The following is a 21,791-nucleotide window of genomic DNA, read 5'->3' as shown; positions in this document are numbered from 1 at the left end:
AAATGGACAGTAATCCAAATTCCAATCCAGCAGCCTACATCCTCACGACAGGTCACATGGGGGACGGGTGCTGAAAATGCCAGGAGGTTGGGCACAGCGATGAACACTGCCTGTCCTCTCAGCTATCTCTCTACCATCTTCTGTCTCCTTGTTTTTCACCAGAGAAAAGGAAACTAGAGGGGATAAATATGATTCACAGAAAGGTAGGTTTCTATTTTGACCTGAACCATCCCCTTAAAAACTCTAACAGAGTATCTTATTGGTATCCCACCGGCATGGGAACTCTACCACTTCAAGTTCTGTAATGTAGGTCAAGTGACTCAAACTCTCTCAGCTTTGGATTCCTCGCATGTACAAGATGCACGTCCTAAGAATAACAACCAAAGGACATCACTGCAAGGATTAAACAGTGGACGTCCAGTCTTGCTGTGCTAGGGTGCGTGTCTTCCACATATCCACTCTGACAGGCTCTAACAGCCAGCTGCAAACTTCAGAATGCTGAGCATCGCCCTGCAGATCTCCAGGGAGGAAGCCGCCAATCTCAGTACACTGACTGTGCACACACACCTTACATAAAGAAAAACACTTCCCACAATTCTGTGTTGGGTTAAAAAAAAAAAAAAAGCACAGCAAGTGACTGGAATGACTCATGTGAATTTCGACAAACAGGCCTTTTTAAGGATGAGGCATAAATAATCTTTTTACTCCATTTATTCCCCTCTTGAAAATTTTCTGGTTTTGTTTTTAAACCTTCCCTTATTTCAAGATTTATCGGCTGCAGTTGGTTAAGGGAAGAATTTCATGACAAAGCTGCCCAATGTTTTACTGTACGGAATTTAATCTGAAATACTTTGTTTGGCCTTACTATCATGTAAAACAAAAAAAGATGAAAAATTTGTGGCCCAGGATTTTAGATCCTGGTATTTCAATGTTGATAACGTAATTTGAAAACAGAAGTGCAGATCTTCCAACAGTCAGCCAATGTTGAGGACGGAAAGAGATGAGGACACAAGTTCATGTAATTATACAGTAAGTGGTCAGGGGCTCGGCGCATACTGGGAAGGAGAAGAGATTCTGCCCAGAGACACGGACAGTGAACAGACATACAGCCATTTGCACAGCGTCAGAATCTGGGTGTCTGAGTTCTGCTCTAAGCTGAATGATCATACACAGTTAATGGCAGAGTTCTGGACAATAAATTAATTGCATTTTCAACTTGTGTTAAATTGACAAAAAACTGACATGCCTTGTAATGATGCTTTATCACTTCACTTTCCCACTTTCACAGGCTACTCCGTTTGTCACCCACAAGATCGCTGTTTCCTGTCACATCCAGATCAGGAATGTCTTCAATGGGGCTGCTTTGATAAAACCTTGGCAGCACACACCCCTGAGATCCAAACTGCAACTCCCAGGGGGGCTCTGTGAGAATCAGGGGAGCCCTCCACAGGAAACGAAGCCAGCGAGTCAGTGAGAGGCTCCCCTTGCCACCAGGGGCCTGCACTTCTTGGAATCACCACTCTCCTGGGTCCCAGGACTGTCATACTTGGCCGCACCATCTTTGACCCATGCTATGTTGGGTATTAGCCCTGAAACTACTCCAACGAGGTTTTTAGACACCGATGCTCAGTTTGTATAGTGTTCCTAGCCTGCCGAGACACAATCCTACACACTGTCTCACTGCCTTTCCTCGAGATTCAAGTGAGTACACACAACACTCACCTCTTCACTCCCCAAGCTGCTCCTCGGGCCCATGTTTCCTGACTCCAGGAAGCCACCACTGCACTTTCTGTGCACCAAGGCATAAGCCTGGAAGTCGTTCTTGCTGCCTGCTTCTCCCTGATGCCACCGATCCACCTGCTGTGGTTGAAACCCCCTTTAAGTTTTGTCTTCCTTCTGTTTCTACCACCTAAGATCAAGGTCTTGTGCTCTCCAGTCTAGATCATTGCAACAGCCCTTTTTGGACCTGGCCTTGGCCTCCTCATGCTACAGCACTGTCCTACACAAAGCTTCCTAGGCATACTACATTCTTTAGGTCAGATCCAAATGCATAGAAAACCCTTTCCCATCTAGACCCTCACCCTGTAGTCTTACCTCATTCCTTGCCAGTATCCTACACTCTGGCTACACCGAACTCCTTGGAATTTTCTAAACATGACAAACCTCTCCATAACTCCACGTCCCCTCGGGACTCCACTTAGGGGTCATTTCCCCCAGGAAAGCTACACAATGCTCCCCACCCACATCTTCCACCTAACCCAGGCCTGTCCTGTAGAGCCCCAGAAAATCCAGGGTTCACCTCCATTACACTGCCCTGCTTGTCCTGAGCCCCGTGATTCTTGAAACAAACTGCGGGAAAGGGCAGCATCTACTGTAAGTGTCCCCACAGCCCAGTGCTGGTGTTCAACATTGGCGTCTTACGTCAGCCGGCCCTCCATTCATACTCAAGTATACGCCTCACGTCAGCACACAAATGTGAAATCTGCGGCAGAAGGCAGCTAAGTGACTTGCTCCAAGTCACAGAACTAGTCCCGAGGAGAGGAACCGAGACTAAAGCCACACCTGAGACTCCTACCCCTAGGGACAGAGGCCACCAGACGGCACCAGTTGCAGGTCTAGACGCTGAACAACCCAATGCGATGGAGGAACAGTGCTGGCAAGCGAAAGCCAGTCTGGATGACACCGAATAAGCATCAGGGTCAGGCAGCCTAACCCAGCCACATCCTCAGAGCACCGCACAGCCCTCCTCCCAGCCGTGGCCTGAATCCAATGGCCCGCCGACCGTACCTTTTTCCTCTGTCACGTGGCGAAGTTGCTTCTCAAGTGCAGGAAGCTTCAGCAACAAGACACAATCTGGATACACGTCATCTACCACAACTTGATCTAGGGGCTGAAACTTCCCCTGGGAAAAAAAAACACTTTGGTCGGTCAGAACATAGGCATTCCATCAACAAACTCAGACGTGCAAAGGAGGGAAACAGGCACGTTCCCCATGGCTGGCCCTTCCCACTTAGCCTGGAGCTGCTTCCCATCTAAGGGATCCCTGAACTGGGGCAGGCGCTAGAACTGACCTCCCTGCACCCCAGGAAGCGTGGGTGAGCACAAGGGTTGCAAGCAGTGCGTCTACTCAGGGATACCATTCCAGAAAAGCTCTAGAAACCACAGACCCTGCCTGGGGCTGGTCTGGCCGCTCCATTTGAAGAACTGCCGTGGTCACACTGCAAGAGTGCCACCCAGCCCACAAGCCTGGAACAAGGCCAGACTGGGTGAGAATGTTCTTTCCCCCCGCTGTCCTCACTCCAAGGCTGCAGAGAGAAACGCCCACCAGAGAACGAGAAATGTAACACACGAATCTACTCCTGCCAGAGCTGACTGACAACGTGCCCAACTCGAGAGCAGACTAAAAGACAAGACAGCTGGAAGGCCAGCGAAGCTGCAGCCAGGCTAAAGCAGGCTGCCAGGGAAGCTTACGAGGCCTGGCTGTCGCTGGGTGAGGCCAGCTAAGATTCCAGATCCTCACTCTTCGCACACAGGTTTAGCCATTCTTAACCTTAGCCATAGTAGGGAGAAGCAGAGCTGCCTTGGGGACACCGGACTCTGTGACAGATGTAGGGTTCTGACCACGGCCCACTTTATTTAGCTCACCCTCCTTTTCTGTCTCAGTGACAGCTCCTTTTTAAGACAGAAAAACTGCAGCTGGTCAGCTCTCTTTGTGAAAAATGCAGCATTCTTTGGTTTGAGGGGTGCTATCTTATTCATGGGGCAGTGCGTGTGACAGCTCATCAGACTTTCTGTTACAGCAACAAGCGGAAAGGAATGTCTCCGTTTCATGTCTATTTGTTCCTTCAAATCACACATTTCCCAAGCCTTACTGTCTTCAGATTCCAACCTTAAATCTATTTTCTTCCATGATCTACCAATATTTAAAACATTTCGTGTTTTTTTTTTTTAGTTTTTTTATTCACTTATTTTGTTTATTTGAAAGGCAGAGAGACAAAGTGGGAAAGAGACAGAGGCAGACAGACATCTCCCACCCACTGATTCATGTGTCAAATGCCTGCAACAGCTGAGGCTGGGCCAGGCTGAAGCCCAGAGCTGGAAACCCCAATCTGGGTCTCCCGGGGTGCGAGGGGCCCAGGTACTTGAACATCACTGCTGCTCCCCGGAGTGTGGCCTGGCAGATGCTGGAATCAGTGGCAGAGCTGTGGCTTAACCCCAGGTGCTGTGACACAGAACGTGCGTGCACCAAGTGGCATCTTAACAGCTGCATCAATGCCCAACCCTGTTTCACTATTTTAAAACAACATTCCACTTATATGTAGATCATATGAGTCACGGGATAAAATACTTGCATAAATAACTAGTGTTTCATTCTTGTTTTCTTTGCCATATACATCTGTATGGCAAAGAAAACACTTCCTTGTGGAAGTGCAATAAACAGCTTGCTTTAAAGATAAAATTAATAATATTTGGGATAGCTGGAAAGAAGAGTTATTTTTACAGATGTTAAAATACATCTTGTGATTCAAAAAGAGCAGTTCAAATTTCGAAAGTGTATGCCAATATTTTTACCAAATAGGAAATGATTGTGTCTGAAGCGTAGGGAAGGAAACAGATAAACACCTCATGTGTCACTCTAAAGGCCATTTCTAGCGTTGGAGAAGGCAGATTACCATGGTTTCATATGGATACCAGCCACCTCCCTGAGTGGTATTTCTGCTCCATTCTGCGGCTGTCAACTTGACCTTGCCGGAGCACCCCAGAGGTTCCCGGAGGGCCTCAGTGAGGTCAGTCCCCAAGACTCAATGGTCCCAATGGGCGATGGGGAAACATCACCAAAGAGTGGAAGGAGGGTTAATGTCCATCCATCTGTGCAGCGAGGCTGGCTGACGGCTTCCTCTGATAATTTGTCCTAGAAAATGCCACATATGAGAGCCAACTGACGTTCTCAGCTTCCTCCCCGCAAGCTGCCAAGGCTTCCTGTGGGTGACAATGCCCATTTTGGTTTCCTATAGATGCATCGGGTACCAGTCTGTCTGCAGCTTCCAGGCAATGGGAACCATGATTAAACTCAGGAATAAAACACCCCTGACTCTCAGGAAAGGACAGAGGGTAGAAAAGGAGGAGAGATAAAGCAGCTAAGCAGCACCAACTGAGAACACGACCTGGAGTTTTAAGTCAGTTTTGTTACCATCAATATTTACTGCAACTTTAATTGAATTAAAGGCAGACTCTTCTAAAGAGTTTAACACCTATTTCTTAACAATTCAAAGGTTTTCAAATTGTGGTTGATGGGATCTTCAGGGTCCTCCTTACCCTTTCAGGGGTTCCCCAAGCTCAGAATTATTTTCCTAACCATGCCAAGAAGCTATTTGTCTTTCCATGGTGTTGGCATTTGCACAGATGACTCAAACGCACCAGTGCACAACTGGTATCAGGCCGTCTGTCACAGCATTCTTCAACACCATGTACATGCAGCTAAAAAAAATGCCTGTTTCACTTAAGAATATCCTAAGCAAATCCTAGAAGGAAGAATAAGCCTGTGTGGTGAGTGTGTGGCTAAAGCACTTTTGCCCCATGCCAAGGCACACGGCTCACTTTAAGGGGAAGCACGTGGGTGACTAGGTGACTGGGTGACTGGGTGGCAAGCCGACCTGGGTGCTTTCTCCCGGCTATAAATTTCACTTGAAAAATCCTCTACGAATGATAGGCATTCAGCCTTGGGTACTGGGCAGATGTGAATGAGGGGAGGAACTATGGACAGTACTTATAGCCAATGGTAATATTTGAGCTTCCAAGCAAAAATCAGAAGTGTAGAAAATGTATATTTGCCTCTATAATAGCTTCCCAACGTATAGAACTTTCTGACAAAATCAAAGGTGATATTAACAGAGGGTTTATATGTGTGTGCAGGGTGAGTTGCATTAACATCTGGAAGAGTAAACCAGTATTTTCCAAATGATCAATATGTGATGCTACAAAACCATAAGTGGATAATAAGAAATGCTTATTTTTTTAGGTTTATTTTATTTATTTGAAAGGAAAAGTGATAGAGGGAGAGACAGAGAGATCTTCTCTCTGCTAGTTCACTTCTTAAATGACTACAACGGCCGAGGTTGGGCAGGCTGAAACCAGGAGCCTAAAACTCCACCAAAGTCTCTCTCATGGATGCAGGGGCCCAGGGAGTTGGGCCGTTCTTGGAATGCATTCCCAGGTCCATTGGCAGGGAGCTGGCTTGGAAGCAGAGGGATGCCAGCTTCTGCAGGCAGCGGCTCAACCCACAGAGCCACAACACTGGCCCCCAAGATCTATCCTTAGGACAAGTAAGACCAATGGACTTCAATGTAACAGAGCATGCAAAGTGCATTGACCAGGTTGCCAATTCCACCTTGCAAGTAACCTATTAAAAAAACCACCCCTTGCTGAGTTTTGAAGAAGAACTCCACAATTACCTGAAAAAGCTGTTGTACTATTCCCCCCTTTTGTAACTACATATCTGTATGAGGCCACACATTCTTCACATACTTCTACCAAAACAATATAGAGAAACAGAGTACAGAACCAGGTTGAAGCAACAAGCTGTCTTCTATTAAGCCAGACTGTAAAGGGATGTTCACAAATGTAAAACAAGGCCACATGCCTCATTAAATGTTGTCATTGCATTAAAAATGTGCTATTTATATTAACATGCAACAGGGTTATGATTTGCACTTTAAAAAAGAGTATTTTTAAATGTCTGGGTATTGTTTTTTGAAATTGTGAGACAGAGAGAGGGAGGGAGATCCCCAGATGTCCACAACAGTGGGAGCTGGGCTAGGGCTGGAAGCAAGAACCAGGAAATCCAGATCTCCTATGTGGGTGGCAGGGACACAACTACTTCAGCCATCACCACTGCCTCCGAGGGTCTGCATTAGCAGGAAGCTGGAGCCAAAAGCAGGGGCCAGGAATCAGAACCAAGGATTCTTACACGAGATGCAGGCATCTTAACCACTAGGCTGAATGCCTGTTCCCTCTCAGTTAAAATAGAGTCCATATTGACAGAACACACAGGAACACAGCTCTGGGAAACCTTCAATAATTTTAAGTGACAAAGTATCTTGAAGCCCAAATTGTCCTAGCACCTCTAGCTGGGCCGATTACTATTACGACTACTAGTCATAAACTCTTCATGTCACAAAGGTAAATTGCATTCATCTGGAATTTCTTAACTCGCAACTAGAGGCTGCACCTTAAGCAGCTTTTAGCAGACACGCCCCAGTTTACTTCTTTCATAGTCTTTCTCACCCGGAGATAAATCTTTCTTCTCCTAAGTCCTGGGGTCATTCTTGTCTTTTTTAGGGGGGTGGCGGGAGGGTTGGTCAGTTTCTCAGCATTTGTTTGGTATTCCAATCCAAGGAGGGCTGGAAAGCAAACGTTGTCATGGTGAGGCCTTGTCAATCAGTGAGGAACACAGCACGGGAGTCCACTCAGGGCAGCTGGGCAGCTCAGGGGCCTGCCGGTGCCAACCGAGGTCAAGACTGAAGCGAGGTTCCTCAGGCTCCGACCCACAAGCACCCGGGGTGCCGGGTCTGCAATCACCCAGTTAAATCTGCAGTGCAGAGTGTACATTTGGAGGATTCAAAGGAGAGAAGAGAGGGTCAAGCAAACAAGAGTCCATTCAGGCTACTCACTGTAAATCCCCAACTGGGAAACTCACCTCTTTATCGGTTTTCATGAGGTAGTGGAGCAGCAGAAACAGGGGGTCCACAGGTGTGGCAAAGTGGAGAAGACCTCCTGCGTGTTAAAAGAGGACACGGGAATTAAATGGTTTGGCAAGACAACTTGGTTATTTCATTTGAATCTCAATGTGAAAACCACGTGGTGACAAACATGAGTATATGTGGAATCCAAAATTCAGAACGTCTTCAGGTATAGGCCTCTGCTTCTACATGACTCAAAAGACAGAACAGCTTGAGATTATGTTACCGGTTTGCTTATTAATAATTTGAAATATTAATAAGCCATGTGGGCTCTTGCCTCATATTCAGAATAGAATTCTGAATACTGGTACAAATAAACCAGGCAGTGTGGTAAGTCTTTTTTTTTTTTTTTTTTTTTAATTAGGCAGTGTTAGACAGTGAGAGAGAGAGGCAGAGAGAAAGGTCTCGTTGGCTCACCTCCAAATGGCTGCTACAGCTGGCATGTTGTGCTGATCCGAAACCAGGAACCAGCCCCACTCCGCTTTGGTCTCCCATGCGGGTGCAGGGCCCAAGCACTTGGGCCATCCTTCACTGCCTTCCCGGGCCACAGCAGAGAGCTGGACTGGAGGAGGAACAACTGGGACTAGAACCCAGTGCCCCTTTGGGATGCTGGCACCGCAGGCAGAGGATTAACCAAGTGAGCCACGGCTCCGGCCCCAGTGTGGTAAGTTTTAAGCTTTTTATTTAGTGAGAGAAATGCATAGGAGAGTGAGGGTGTTAGTCTAATCTAAGGGAGATGGGAAAGTCTGGAAATTAAATTGGAATCCATACCAAGCAGAGAGCAGGCCAAAAGCCACGTGCAGCAAGCGTTTTGAGCAGCTGTTAACAGCTTATCCCAGGCAGCAGAGCACAGGCAGAGAGCATGGGTGCCCTGAAGGCGTGGGGCAGCAAAGGGCTATAACGGCAAAAGAGGGCAAAAGGGGCTGGGCCCACCATGTCTCAGGCCTTTAATCCACTTCCAAAGGGGAGTGGTTAATTAGTCTGATTGGCAGATGGGCACACAGGTGTGGTCTGGTAGGGGCATGAGGTCACACAGGGGCGTGGTGAAGGTGTGGTCTTCCAGCTCACAAACCTGATCAATTTTACCCAGTACGCCCACCTACAACAATATCACGCCAAGCACATTAAATTCCTGGATGGGGAGAACAAGCCAAGATCTACAGAGAGCAGGCATTTGGTCTAGCAATTAACACTGGTTAATCTGCCTGTAATCCATACAGGGGTGACCAGTTTCAGTACAGCTCTGGCTTCCGACTCTAACTTGCAGCCAATGCAGATCCTGGGAGGCAGTGGTAATGGTTCAAGTAGTTGGGTCCCTGGCACCAACATGGGGCACCTGGATTGTGTTCCTGGCTCCTGGCTATGGCCCTGGCCCAGCCCCAGCCATTGCTGGTATCTGGGAAGTAAACCTGCAGATGAGAGCACTGTCTCACTCTCTCTAATTAGTAAATAAAAATTTTCAAAAGGAAATTGATCTTTACCTTCCTCACTTCTTCCTTAGAAATCATTTTTACAAAGCCTCCTCCCACCTCTCAAAACAGCAGGGGTTGGAGGAAGCAGAGAAGGTGATCCAGGCCAACAATAGGAAGCCTGTACGGCATGAATCTATCGTGAATCTATCTACAAAATAACAACACAATGCGACGTCCCGTGCTTTTGAGGATGAAGATATGGAAAGCAGTACCATTCTCTCTGTATGGAGCTCCGACCTTGGTGTGTGGGCCCAGTGACTCAAAGCCCATGGGTTGGTAATCACCAGGGACGCCACCCCAAGCTCCACCCTGGAGGAATAAGGCAGAGGCCAGCGTACGCCTGACATGACCGAGCAAACGCAAGCACAAAACTGCAGCACGACGCAGACGGCTCTCCAGGCTGCCGGGGAAAAGGCAAATCAAAGCAGCCTGCCTGCTCCCCACTTCTCCTTCCTCTACGGATCTCCCCTCCAAGCACCGAGACTCTCTGCCCACGGAAGTGAAACAAGGGAGATTCTCAAAAAAAGGAAAGACAAGCGATCCTTTCACTTCCTCCAAAGCCTATTATTTGGTTCCAGGAAACGCATGCACAGTTGGCCTTGCATATCCCAGGGATACTCATCCATGGGTTCAACCAACCACAGATTCAAAATATTAGGAAAAAACTTAGATCTCTACTGAATGTATAGACATTTTTTTCTTGTTATTATTCTCTATATAATATGCTACACAAGGGATCTTCAGAATGTTTACGGAAGGAGCTGGTGTTGTGGTCCTGTGGATTGAATCCCTGCCTGTGATGCCAGAATCCCATATGAGCACTGGTTTGGGTTCTAGGTGCTCCACTTCCGATCCGTCTCCCTGCTAATGCACCTGGAAGGCAGTAGAAGATGGTGCAAGTGCTTGGTCTCCTGCCACCCACGTGGGAGACCTGGATGGAGTTCTAGGCTGCTTTCTTCTGGCCTGCCCCAGCAGTTGTGGCCACTTGAGGAGTGACCCAGCAGATAGAAGATCTCTCTCTCTCTCTGTAATTCTGCCTTTCAAATAAATAAATAGTTAAAAATTGTTTATCAAAAATGCCTATTATGGGCCGGCGCCGCGGCTCAATAGGCTAATCCTCTGCCTGCAGCGCCGGAACACCGGGTTCTAGTCCCTGTCACTCCTCTTCCAGTCCAGCTATCTGCTGTGGCCCAGGAGGGCAGTGGAGGATGGCCCAAGTGCTTGGGCTCTGCATCCACATGGGAGACCAGGAGAAGCACCTGGCTCCTGGCTTCAGATCAATGCAGTGCACCGGCTGCAGCGGCCATTGGAAGGTGATCCAATGGAAAAAGGAAGACCTTTCTCTCTGTCTCTCTCTCTCACTGTCCACTCTGCTTGTCAAAAAAAAAAAAAAAAAAAAAAGCCTATTATGAAAAAATTACGCATGGGTTTTGACACCTTTTAAATTTTAAAAATTTTAAACACCTTTAAATTTTTTTTTAATTTATTTTCATTTTATTTGAAAGGCAGAGAGACAGAGACAGAGAGTTCTTCTACCTGCTGATTCACTCCCCAAATATTCACAACCTGGGACTGAGTCAGGCTAGGCCAGAGGACTGCCCTCAATCTGTATCTTCCAGGTGGTGACAGGGACCCAACCACTGGAGCCTTCACCTGCTACCTCCCAGGGTGCACACTAGCAGCGAGTTGGAATCAGAAGTGGACCCAAGACTTGAACCCGAGTGCTCTGAGATGGGATGCAACATGCCAAGTGGTATCTTTAACTGCTCTGCCAAACACTCCCCCCAAACTTATCTTTTAACTTCTATTTCCCATTAACTTTTTGAAGTTCCTGAATAACTACCACTTATATAGAATTTACATTGGATTAGGCAATCGAGAGATGGAAAGTCTACGCAAGGATGCATACAGGCTATATGTGCATACTATGGTTTTTTTTTTTTTTTTTTTTTTTTGACAGGTAGAGTTATAGACAGTGAGAGAGAGAGACAGAGAGAAAGGTCTTCCTTCCATTGGTTCACTCCCCAAATGGCTGCTACGGCCGGCCCTGCGCCAATCCGAAGCCAGGAGCCAGGTGCTTCCTCCTGGTCTCCCACGTGGGTGCAGGGGCCCAAGTACCTGGGCCATCCTCCACTGCCCTCCCGGGCCACAGCAGAGAGCTGGACTGGAAGAAGAGCAACCAGGACCAGAACCCGGTGCCCATATGGGATGCCGGCGTCACAGGCGGAGGATTAACCAAGTTAGCCATGGTGCCAGCCCACTATGCTTTTTTTTTCTTTTAAAGATTTATTTTATTTACCAGAAAAGCAGAGTTACAGAGAGAGAGAGAGAGAGAGAGAGAGAGAGAGAGAGAGAGATATTCCACCTGCTGTTTCACTCCCCAGTGGCTGCAATGGCTGGGGCTGGGCCAGGCTGAAGCCAGGAGCCAGGAGCTTCTTCCAGGTCTCCCACAAGAGTGCAGGAGCTTTCCTAGACACAATAGCAGAGAGCTGGATTGGAAGTGGAGCAGCCAGGATCTGAACCGGTGCCCATACGGGACACTGGTGTCACAAACAGCTGCCTTACAAACCACTACACCACAATGCAGGCCCCTGCCATTTTATACAAGGGACTCAAGCATCCTTGGATTTGTGGGAATTCCTGGAACCCAGATAACTTCATTCTCTAAGAGAGCAACCAAGTTTACAGCCAAGAAATGTTCACCCTAAAGTATTTTATATAAGTGTGCACTTCACAGTAAACAAACAAAAAGAAGTAATTTCACATTAAGATTTTACTTGTTTATTTTTTAAAAGCTTATGGAAATAACTATCAGGAGCTTAAAGTTCATTTTAAAGGAGGCATGCATTATGTTCAGAAATTAGGAACAATTTTCTAGCTCTGAAAACAATAGCCTGGTGGCTATTCTTAAAAACAATTCTTTTTTTTTTTTTTTTTTTTTTTTTACAGGCAGAATGGATAGTGATAGAGAGACAGAGAGAAAGGTCTTCCTTTGCCGTTGGTTCACCCTCCAATGGCCACCACAGCCAGTGCACTGCGGCCGGCGCACCACGCTGATCCGATGGCAGGAGCCAGGTGCTTCCTCCTGGTCTCCCACGTGGGTGCAGGGGCCCAAGTACCTGGGCCATCCTCCACTGCACTCCCGGGCCACAGCAGAGAGCTGGCCTGGAAGAGGGGCAACCGGGACAGAATCTGGCACCCGGACTGGGACTAGAACCCGGTGTGCCGGCGCCGCAAGGCGGAGGATTAGCCTAGTGAGCCACGGCGCCGGCCAAAAAACAATTCTTTCAAGTGGATCTTAGTGGAGAATGGGACTGGGAATGGGAGGGAGGAGGAGGAAGAGGGATGGGAGGGTGCGTATGGTGGGAAGAATCACTATATTCCTAAAGTTGTACTTATGAAATGCATGAAGTTTGTATCCTTTAAATAAAAGGTTTCTTTGGGAAAAAGAAAAAAAACAGTTCTTTCTTACAGATTAATTAAACAGAAGACAATGCTGAAAGATAGGTAGGTACTTTTGCTGTGAGTCTAAAACTCCTCTAAAAATGAAATTCTGTTTTTCAAAAATGCAGGTACCAACTGAGACAAATGATCAATCACAGCCTCCCAATGTTTTCCAGTTTCAATCTGGATATTTCTGTGTCTGTCTAGCTACACCAATCACAAGTACATCACAACAGAAGCTGTGACTCACAGACTGCCAATGGGCACAAGCATATGGCAGCAAGGATGAAAATGAAATCTATGCTTCCCACCTTCCAGGCTACACCCAGGCTGCCACTGCATTTGGGGACTGAGAACCCCTGCACATTTCTCATGCATAAATGTACATAAAATTCATCATAAGCAATAAACCCTTCTCCTGAAATGTCTTAGAACAGTGTGGTGACACACAGAGCCAACAGAAAGCAGAAGGCTTAGGGAGACACAGAAAGCACTTGCTGGAAACAATGAGGGCGTGGGTGGAAGGCACGTGGGAGACCTCCAACACCTGCTCACCACCTGGACTCAGCAAGCCCCGGAACCTGAGAAGAACGGGGTTTCACCCTATCCTTCTCCCAGCTGAGTCTAGAAATTTAGTGGGGGCCAGGGGAGGAAGAAATGCACACGGCAAAGCAGCAAAACAGCCCTTTGTTATATTTTCTAGTGTACCTTAGAAGCTATATCAGTATCCAGTTTCAAGAAAATAAGATATTAAAAGCTTGAAGATCCTTAAAGAAATGGTCCCTAGTCAACAAAATGGCCCAAAGATCATCTAACTTCTTTTTTTCTTTTTCTTTTATTTTTTTTGACAGGCAGAGTGGACAGTGAGAGAGAGAGACAGAGAGAAAGGTCTTCCTTTTGCCGTTGGTTCACCCTCCAATGGGCGCCGCAGCCGGCAAGCTGCGGCTGGCGCACTGCGCTGATCTGATGGCAGGAGCCAGGTACTTATCCTGGTCTCCCATGGGGTGCAGGGCCCAAGAACTTGGGCCATCCTCCACTGCACTCCCTGGCCACAGCAGAGAGCTGGCCTGGAAGAGGGGCAACCGGGACAGAATCTGGCGCCCCGACCGGGACTAGAACCCGGTGTGCTGGCGCCGCAAGGCGGAGGATTAGCCTGGTGAGCCGCGGCACCGGCCCATCTAACTTCTGACTGAAGATTTGCTCGTGTCTTAGGAGGCCAACGAGAGACGTCAGTTTAAAATTTCCTACCATCAAAGACACACAGGTGGTGACCTAAACTCAGTACTCAAATTATCACTCCCTTTTTTCTTGATTAAACCCTGCTCTGATTCCAAGGACAGCTAAACCCCTGACGGGACTCCAAACCAGTGGACACTCCCATAGCTCCATGTGTGAAGGATGAAGAAACCGGACTGTGTGTTTAGTTAATGGAAATATACACTATTAGTCACTCACCTGATTGAACTGATTCATTTATAAACCAAGAATGGTGTTTCTCCTTGAAGACTTTGATTTCAAACAGCTGCTGCAGACTCATATTGAACAAGTACATGGCTCCTTCCCCTGTTAAAACAAATCTGGTTTTTATTTGTAGGTTTTCTCTATCATGCACTTGCACTTGCGGGCGTGTACGCACACACACACACACACACACACACACACACAGATCTAAAGACTACCCAAGCGCTCTGAGGAATGCTCCTAATAGGAACATAAACATACATAAATACACACTGTACAAACTGACTCCAAGGAAAGCTTAGAGCTATTATACACATGCTTGTTTTCCAGCTCTACAATCCTCACTGAACTTAAACCAAAGAATTCAAAAGTGCGAGTCATTTATCTTAACTGCTACAAGGCCTCTCTTCAAGTCCACCATCAAATCGGGAGGGAAAGCTCACTCCTATGCAGGCAAGACCTAATGGTGCAGCCGGATGATCTGAGCTGGCACGCGGGGCCCTGTCTCCAAGGCAGCATGTGGCTCCCCACACTTGGGGAAAAGGCCAACGCGAGAGAAAAAGGCACAGCTTTAAGCCACCAGGGCCACACTGGAGGGCTTGCCTGTTCGTAGCCATGGGGGCGGGGAGGACGCGGGAGTGGCAGGAGCCCACGCACACCAGCACCTTTTCTCTCTGCAGCCCACAGATTTTTCCCCCCAACTACAGCACAATCTCTGGAGTCAAGGGCCCTATGACTGAACCTTATCTCTATCACTCGTGCCTTTGGGAAAGTTACATAAACCTTCATGTTTCCTCATCTGTAAAAGGCAGGCAATACCAGACCTACCTGCATTTTTCTAAGGATTTCAGGACAGAATATATATATCTCCTTAAACAATACTGGGCATATAGCAAGTGCCCACCAAATATTAGACTTTAGTTTTTCACTGCCAATGTGACAAAAAACATTTATTCTTCCATTACATATGAAAATTGAAAGAGGAATTTTAGAAGTACACGGTGGCTGATTTTCCCCTGGACCTATATTTGTGTGAAATGCCCTAGAAACTTTACCGCCAACTAAAATTTTCTTGAAGAACTATTTCTCACCTCAACCCTGTCTTAGGCAAAACCAAGTTTCAAATAATATGGCTGATCGAGTGCATTCCATTTCATAATGAGGAAAAGAACAGTAGGGAAAGTCAAGCCTTCTTTTCTCCTTTCATTGCTTGTGTTTATGCCTCTACAGCAACAAATAAACACAGCGGCACGCCTACACTTGCACTGTTCAGTATTACAGTCACCAGGGGAATGCTGCAATGTGCCACATATGAGGTGTTACTCCAAACCTTATCAATTAGCGGAACAAGAGCACCACCCATGTCACCACATAGAGCGTATTTTTAATATGTTGCCTTGAAAAACTTTAGAAGACAAAACAGAAAACGCACTGTATATAGTTAAAATAAAACTGTTTGCCAATAAAATATGAATCTCTTCAATATACAATACTTTTAATAAAAAATTCTCTGACAGGAAAAAATGTACTATTTCTTGATGGGAACAAATAAGGAAAGTACAGTCAAAAAATAAAACTAATCAAAATCTTGGCATGTCAAGTAGAAGCCTTCTGCTTTTTTACTCTACTTGTTTATTTTACTTTATAACATCAAATGAATATAAATGCAGGCTAATGTTGGATAGCTACTCTAAGAAAAGTTGGCTTATAAAGGCCAAAGAAAATTAATCTGCTTTCAGAGAGAATTCAAACACTACTTTTTTGCTTTGCCAGCAATCCTGATGCCTGAACAGTTCTGGGGATTAAAATTACAAGAAATTTTAAAAATGTTTACATTGAACGAATAGTAATGTCATCGGCTTGCTTTATTCACCTGCCATCTCAACTTTAAAAGCCATTTGAAAAGAAGACACACGAGAAAAGAATACAATGGAATTTCAACACATTTGCAGAAAAACAATTAAAAGATAAGTATGTTGGTACACAAAAATTTACAAGCCACGCATGATCTTTTTCATAATATGCAATTTTTGTAACCATCTGAAGATCTCTTGCATACTTATCAGTCACAATGTTTAAAGACTTTGCAGTTATTATCACCAGAGGGAAAGGACACGTACCTGAACACGGGCTAACCAGTTTTATAAACATGAGCCCATTTTTCATCTTCTTTGAAGTATCTTTTAAATGTTCTGAAAAGAAAAGGTGAATTCGCAAAATTAAAATATATTTGCTTTGCTGCTCGCTTGACTTTACTCTGCTTACCTTTCTTCTACATATATATGGTGTTTCTTTCCAAAATTTTTAGCTCAGGAAGCTGCAGTTTAAACCACAGCTTGGAACATGTGCTCCCATACCAAAATGCTAGTTGCAATCCCAGCTACTCTGCTTTGGATCTGGTGCCCTGTTAGTGCACCTGGGAAGTAATGGATGATGGCTCAATTACTTGGTCCCTGACGCCCCTGTGGATGTCAGAGTGGGTTTTCTGGACCTTAGCTTCAGCCTGGCCCACCGTGGATGCTGCAGCCATCTGGGCAGAGAATGAGCAAATGGAACATTCATAGTCTCTCTCTCTCCCCCTAATAAAAATTTAAAAAATAAAAATTTTAACTATCACAAACTGTGAATCTTGAGCAAATTACCAATTTCCCTGTAAGTAGAATTTCAGATAGTGTTGATTTTTTTATTTGAGAACTGATGAAGAGCAGTGTTGTAGTGTCAGATGGACTGGGTATTAATCTAGGCTAAGAGCTTTGTCACTGTGGGCAAGAGTCTTAGTCTCCTATCTCAACTGTCATTTACAAAAGGATATTAGTATATTTGCTTTTCAAGGGATTAAATTAGTTCATCTGTTGAAGGTACCTAACATGATTGAATAGAAATGTAAAATAGGGCTGGCGCTGTGGCATGGGCAGGTGAAAGCCCTGGCCTGCAGTGCCATCATCCCATATGGGCAGCAATTCGAGTCCTAGCTGCTCTACTTACAACCCAGCTCCTTGCCAATGAGCCTGGAAAACCATCCGAGAATGGCCCAAGTCTCTGGGCCCTTGCACCTGTGTGGGAGACCTGGAAGAAGCTCCTGGCTCCTGACTTCGGATCAGAGTGAACCAGCGGAAGGAAGACCTCTCTTTCTCTCTCCTCACTCTGTAACTCTGTCTTTCAAATAGATAAAATAAATCTTTAAAAAAAGAAATGTAAAATAAATGAAATATATTACCGGTATAATTTGTATTATTATAATTCTAAAGATTATTTTCAAAATAAAAATATTTTATTATTTATATTTTTACTGCTGTTATTACCTGTTCATGTCCTTTTCCTGTTCTCCTTATGGAGTATCCTTCTTTCCTTCCTTCCTTTTTTTTCTTTCTTTTATTACTCTATGAATCTTCATAGGGTAAGGATATTAACTCTGTTTTAAACTCTACTTGTAATTTTTTCCTACCACGTGGAAGATATAAAATATATTAAAGATATAAAATCTCTGTGTAATCACTTCTGCAGTATGGTTGAACACTTCGTGTCATACTTAGAAATGTCTTCTCTTCCTCATAAATTGCCTGTATTTTCTTATAATACTTTAAAATGTTATCCTTAACCTATCTGGAATATCTCGGTGTAAGATAGGGAGAGGGAATCGAATGAGAATTTTTTTTTTTCAGTGAGTTGGTTGGCCAGCTGTACTAGCATCACTACTGAATATTCATCACTTCAGTGCACTAAATATTTAAAATATTTAAATATTTAATATTTAAATATCAAAATATATAATATATTATTATATAATATATATATTATATAATTATATATATATAATTATATATATAATATATATATAATATATTATATATATAATATATATAATTATAATATTATTATATAATATTATAATTATAATATAATACATTATATTATATATATAATATATTATTATATATATAATATATTATATATAATATATTATATTATATATATTATATATATAATATATATAATAATTATATATATAATTATATAATTATATATATAATATATTATATTATATATATAATATATTATAATATAAAAATATAAATATTATAATAATATGTATATAATAATATGTATAATACATATTATTATAATATTATATAATAATATAATATATACATATATTATATATTATATTATATATAATAATATAAAATATTTGAATATTTAAATATTTAAAATAAGTCTGTCTGGAAACAGTATTTCAATTCACTAGTCAGCCTATATTAGCATCCGTTCTTCAACAGTTTAATTACTATTAATTAATTAATAGTATTAATTAATAATTAATTACATCTAAATTTTATTATCCAATAAGGTTAGCCCCTTCTGTTTCCTCTACCATATTTAACTGTCAAAGTTTCAATCATGTAAATTAAAACACCAAGACCATGTCAATTTTATGGCTAATCCAGCAAATTCTGAAGGACACAGACAGAGGGCTCCTGGAAAGAGTCCCTCTCCACAAGGAACGGAGGGAATCTGATTAGTAAGGGACCACAGACCCAATCTACCTAAGGAGCAAAACAATGTTCAGGGCACGAAGGGAACTTTTCCTCTCTCTTCTGTGGTCCCCACGCCCTCTGCTCCACTGCGGATCTTCATAAACTTGAATATTTATTTATTTGAAAGGCAGTTACAGAGAGGCAGAGGCAGAGAGAAAGAGCGAGAGAGAGAGAGGGAGAGGAAGAGACAAAGAGATCTTCCATCTGCTGGTTCACTCCCCAATTGGCCACAACGGCCCCAGCTGCGCCTGTCTAAAGCCAGGAGCCAGGAGCTTCTTCTGGGTCTCCCTCGCGGGACTTGGGCCATCTTCTACTGCTTTCCCAGGCCATAGCAGGGAGCTAGATCAGAAGTGGAGCAGCCGGAACTCGAAATGGTGCCCATATGGGATGCTAGGACACAGCGCCAGTCCCCTCTTCATAAACTTAAATCTGGCACATAGGGTTAGAAATTGGCTTACTCATAAATGGTTAAAATACAGCATTCTTTGTTAAACTAATAATGACATCAAATATTCGAAAGGAAAGCAGCAACCTCATTTTGGGATTTCTACTCTCAGCTGAGATGGAGTAAGAGGAATTCAACGTACCCTCCCACCTGAAACAACCAAAACTCAGACAAAACATGCACTCGGGACACCGGACGGCAAGCCTCGCAGGACCCGATCCTGAGGGGTGGGACCAAGCAGGTGAGCCAGGACCACCCTCGCTTCCAGCCCTGCAAGGGCTCCTGGGCGCGGTGCCAAGGGAGAAGCGGGCGAATGGCAGGCAACGGAGAGTCCTGCCAGCCCTAGAGACCTGGAGCGGGTCCTGCTCTTCCGTACTGCACAGGGCACCTCTCCGTGCAGGCATGCGACGAGACGCCCAAGGCCTGGGAGAGAACAGTTTGAGTAGACGAGAGGGGACAGCACGACCCTCCCAAGGGGGCCTGGACTGCACCTATTCCCGGACAGACCACGAAACCTCACAATTCACAGAGTGTAACGAAGAAACTCGAAAAGGTATGATTAGCCCTAGACTAAACACTGTTCTGGTCCCACCAAATTGATTTTAACACAGCAAGCCCCAGAGGATCAAACTCTCCCCATGTAACTTAACTGTGATCCAGAATGAGGTTCAAGAATATTTATAGGAATAGGAGGATATTCATCACCCAAAAAGGTAATTCAAATCTGGCATCTAATCAAATACATTGGAATTAACAGACAAAGGTGTTAAAAACAGCATTCCTCTTGTAAAAAAGTTAAGTAGAAACCTGAAAGATTTTTTTTTTTAAAGACCCAGATGTCTAAAGATCTGGTAAGATGGGATTAATGGCAGAAGAAAATTAATGAATTTAAAGCAACAGTAACAAAGAATGAAAACACAGTGTAAACATTTAAAAGGAAGAGTATCAGTGACCTGTGAGACAACTTAAAGCATGTCAATATACGTGTAACGAAGCTTCCAAAAGACAAGGGAGAACAGAGCGATATGAAAACTATTTGCAGAAAGTATTTCTGAAATGTTTCTACGTGTGATGAAAACTGTAAGCCCACACACCCAAGAAACTCAATGAACCCAAAGCACAAGAGACAGCAAGAAATAAACATGGTGATAATTCAAAACCAGTAATAAACAGAAAATCTTAAAAGCAGCCAAAAGAAGGAAAAAAAAACACGAATTACATGTAGATGAACAAAGAAGGAAGACAGCAAATTTTTTGTGTGAAAACCGTGCAGGCCAGAAGACAACCAAGAAACATTTTTAAAGTACTAAAAGAAAACACCAGAATTCCAGAGACACTACCTCTGAAAAATAAAGATGATACGCAGACTTTTGCGAACACTTGTGAGAGCTGCAGGAAAGAATCAGCAAGAGGCCCACACTGTAAGTGATGCTAAAGGAATTCTTCCTGGCAGAAGGAATGTGATTCTATATGAAAATATTAATCTAAACCAGAAAATTAGCAACATGGAATAGTGGCAACTCTGGTAAATAAATTGGACTTGTATTATGTCTTTAAAGGTCATTGGATGTTTAAATAAAAACAATTTAGGGGGAGTTTATAACAGATATATATAAAATACATGATGACAATGCCATAGAGGCAAGGAGAAGAGAAATTTAAGTATACTGTAGTAAGTTTCTATTACTATGTAAAGAAGTATAATAACACTTAAGGTAGATCTGATCATTTAAATAAGTCAATAATAAACAAATTACAAAACAACAAATACTGTCATCAATATGACAAAGGACATGAAATATGATCATAAAAAACGTACCTGACTCAGGGCAGAGTACCTGCATTCAACCCAGTGCTCTGGCCCGACTCCAGTTTCCTGCCTACATAAACCTTAGGAGGCAGCAGGTGATAGCTCAAGTAATGGGGTTCCTGCCAACCGCCTAGGAGACCTGGATTGAGTTCCTGGCTCTCAACTTCAACATGGCCAGTCCTGGCCATTGCTGGCATTTGTGGAGTGGACCAGGAGATGAGAGATTTGTCTGTCCATCCGTCTGCCTCTTAAACAAATAAGTAATAAAGATGCTGCCTCTCTGCCTCTTAAATAAATAATAAACATGTCTTTGAAGATAATAAAAAATAAGTTAGAGTAAAAGCATAAAGAATGGATGAGACAAATAGGAAGTAAAGAGCAATATGACAAATTCAAGCCTAATACAGCAATCACATTCAATGTACATGGTCTCAACACCCCAATTATAAAGCATAAATTGTCAAACAGGATTTGGGGAAAAAAAAAAGATAAAAACTAAATTCTGGGGCCAGCACTGTAGTGCAGTGGGTTAAGCTGCCACTTGGGGTGCCGCATTCCACTCAGAATGTTGGTTCAAGTCCATTTCTCTGCTTTTTATCCAGCTTCCTGCTAATGCTCCCGGAAAGGCAGAGAAGATGGTCCAAGTACTTAGGATCCTCTATCCTATGGGAGACCAGGATAGAGTTCTTGGCTCCTGGCCTTGGCCATGGCCAGTCCCAGCTATTGCAACCATCTGGGGAGTCAACCAGCAGATGGAAGATCTCGATATCTCTATCTCTCTCCCTCTCTGTCGCTTTGCCTTTTAAATAAATAATTCTTAAAAAAAAAAAAAAACAACCTGTATGCTACCTATGGTAAACATATTTTAGAGATACAAGTAGAGGA

The 21,791-nt window shown here is 44.0% G+C and overlaps 1 protein-coding gene across 3 annotated transcripts in view; it reads right to left on the bottom strand.

The window, feature by feature from the left end:
• Window positions 1-21,791, bottom strand: part of RNASEH2B (ribonuclease H2 subunit B) — an 86,839-nt gene that overhangs the window by 43,982 nt on the left and 21,066 nt on the right. For all 3 annotated transcript variants that reach the window (XM_017350303.3, XM_017350301.3, XM_008273860.4), the window contains exons 2-5: window positions 16,237-16,308; window positions 14,111-14,218; window positions 7,697-7,773; window positions 2,788-2,902 (exon numbers count right to left, since the gene is read on the bottom strand). In XM_017350303.3, coding sequence (XP_017205792.2) covers window positions 2,788-2,902; window positions 7,697-7,773; window positions 14,111-14,218; window positions 16,237-16,308 — 372 coding nt within the window. The remainder of the gene's footprint in view (window positions 1-2,787; window positions 2,903-7,696; window positions 7,774-14,110; window positions 14,219-16,236; window positions 16,309-21,791) is intronic.

The sequence above is a fragment of the Oryctolagus cuniculus genome, chromosome 9 (assembly GCF_964237555.1).
Source record: "Oryctolagus cuniculus chromosome 9, mOryCun1.1, whole genome shotgun sequence".
In the NCBI taxonomy this organism is placed as follows: Eukaryota; Metazoa; Chordata; class Mammalia; order Lagomorpha; family Leporidae; genus Oryctolagus; species Oryctolagus cuniculus.
The sequence above is the reverse complement of the archived record's forward strand: the minus strand, read 5'-3'. Positions and strand labels throughout refer to the sequence as shown.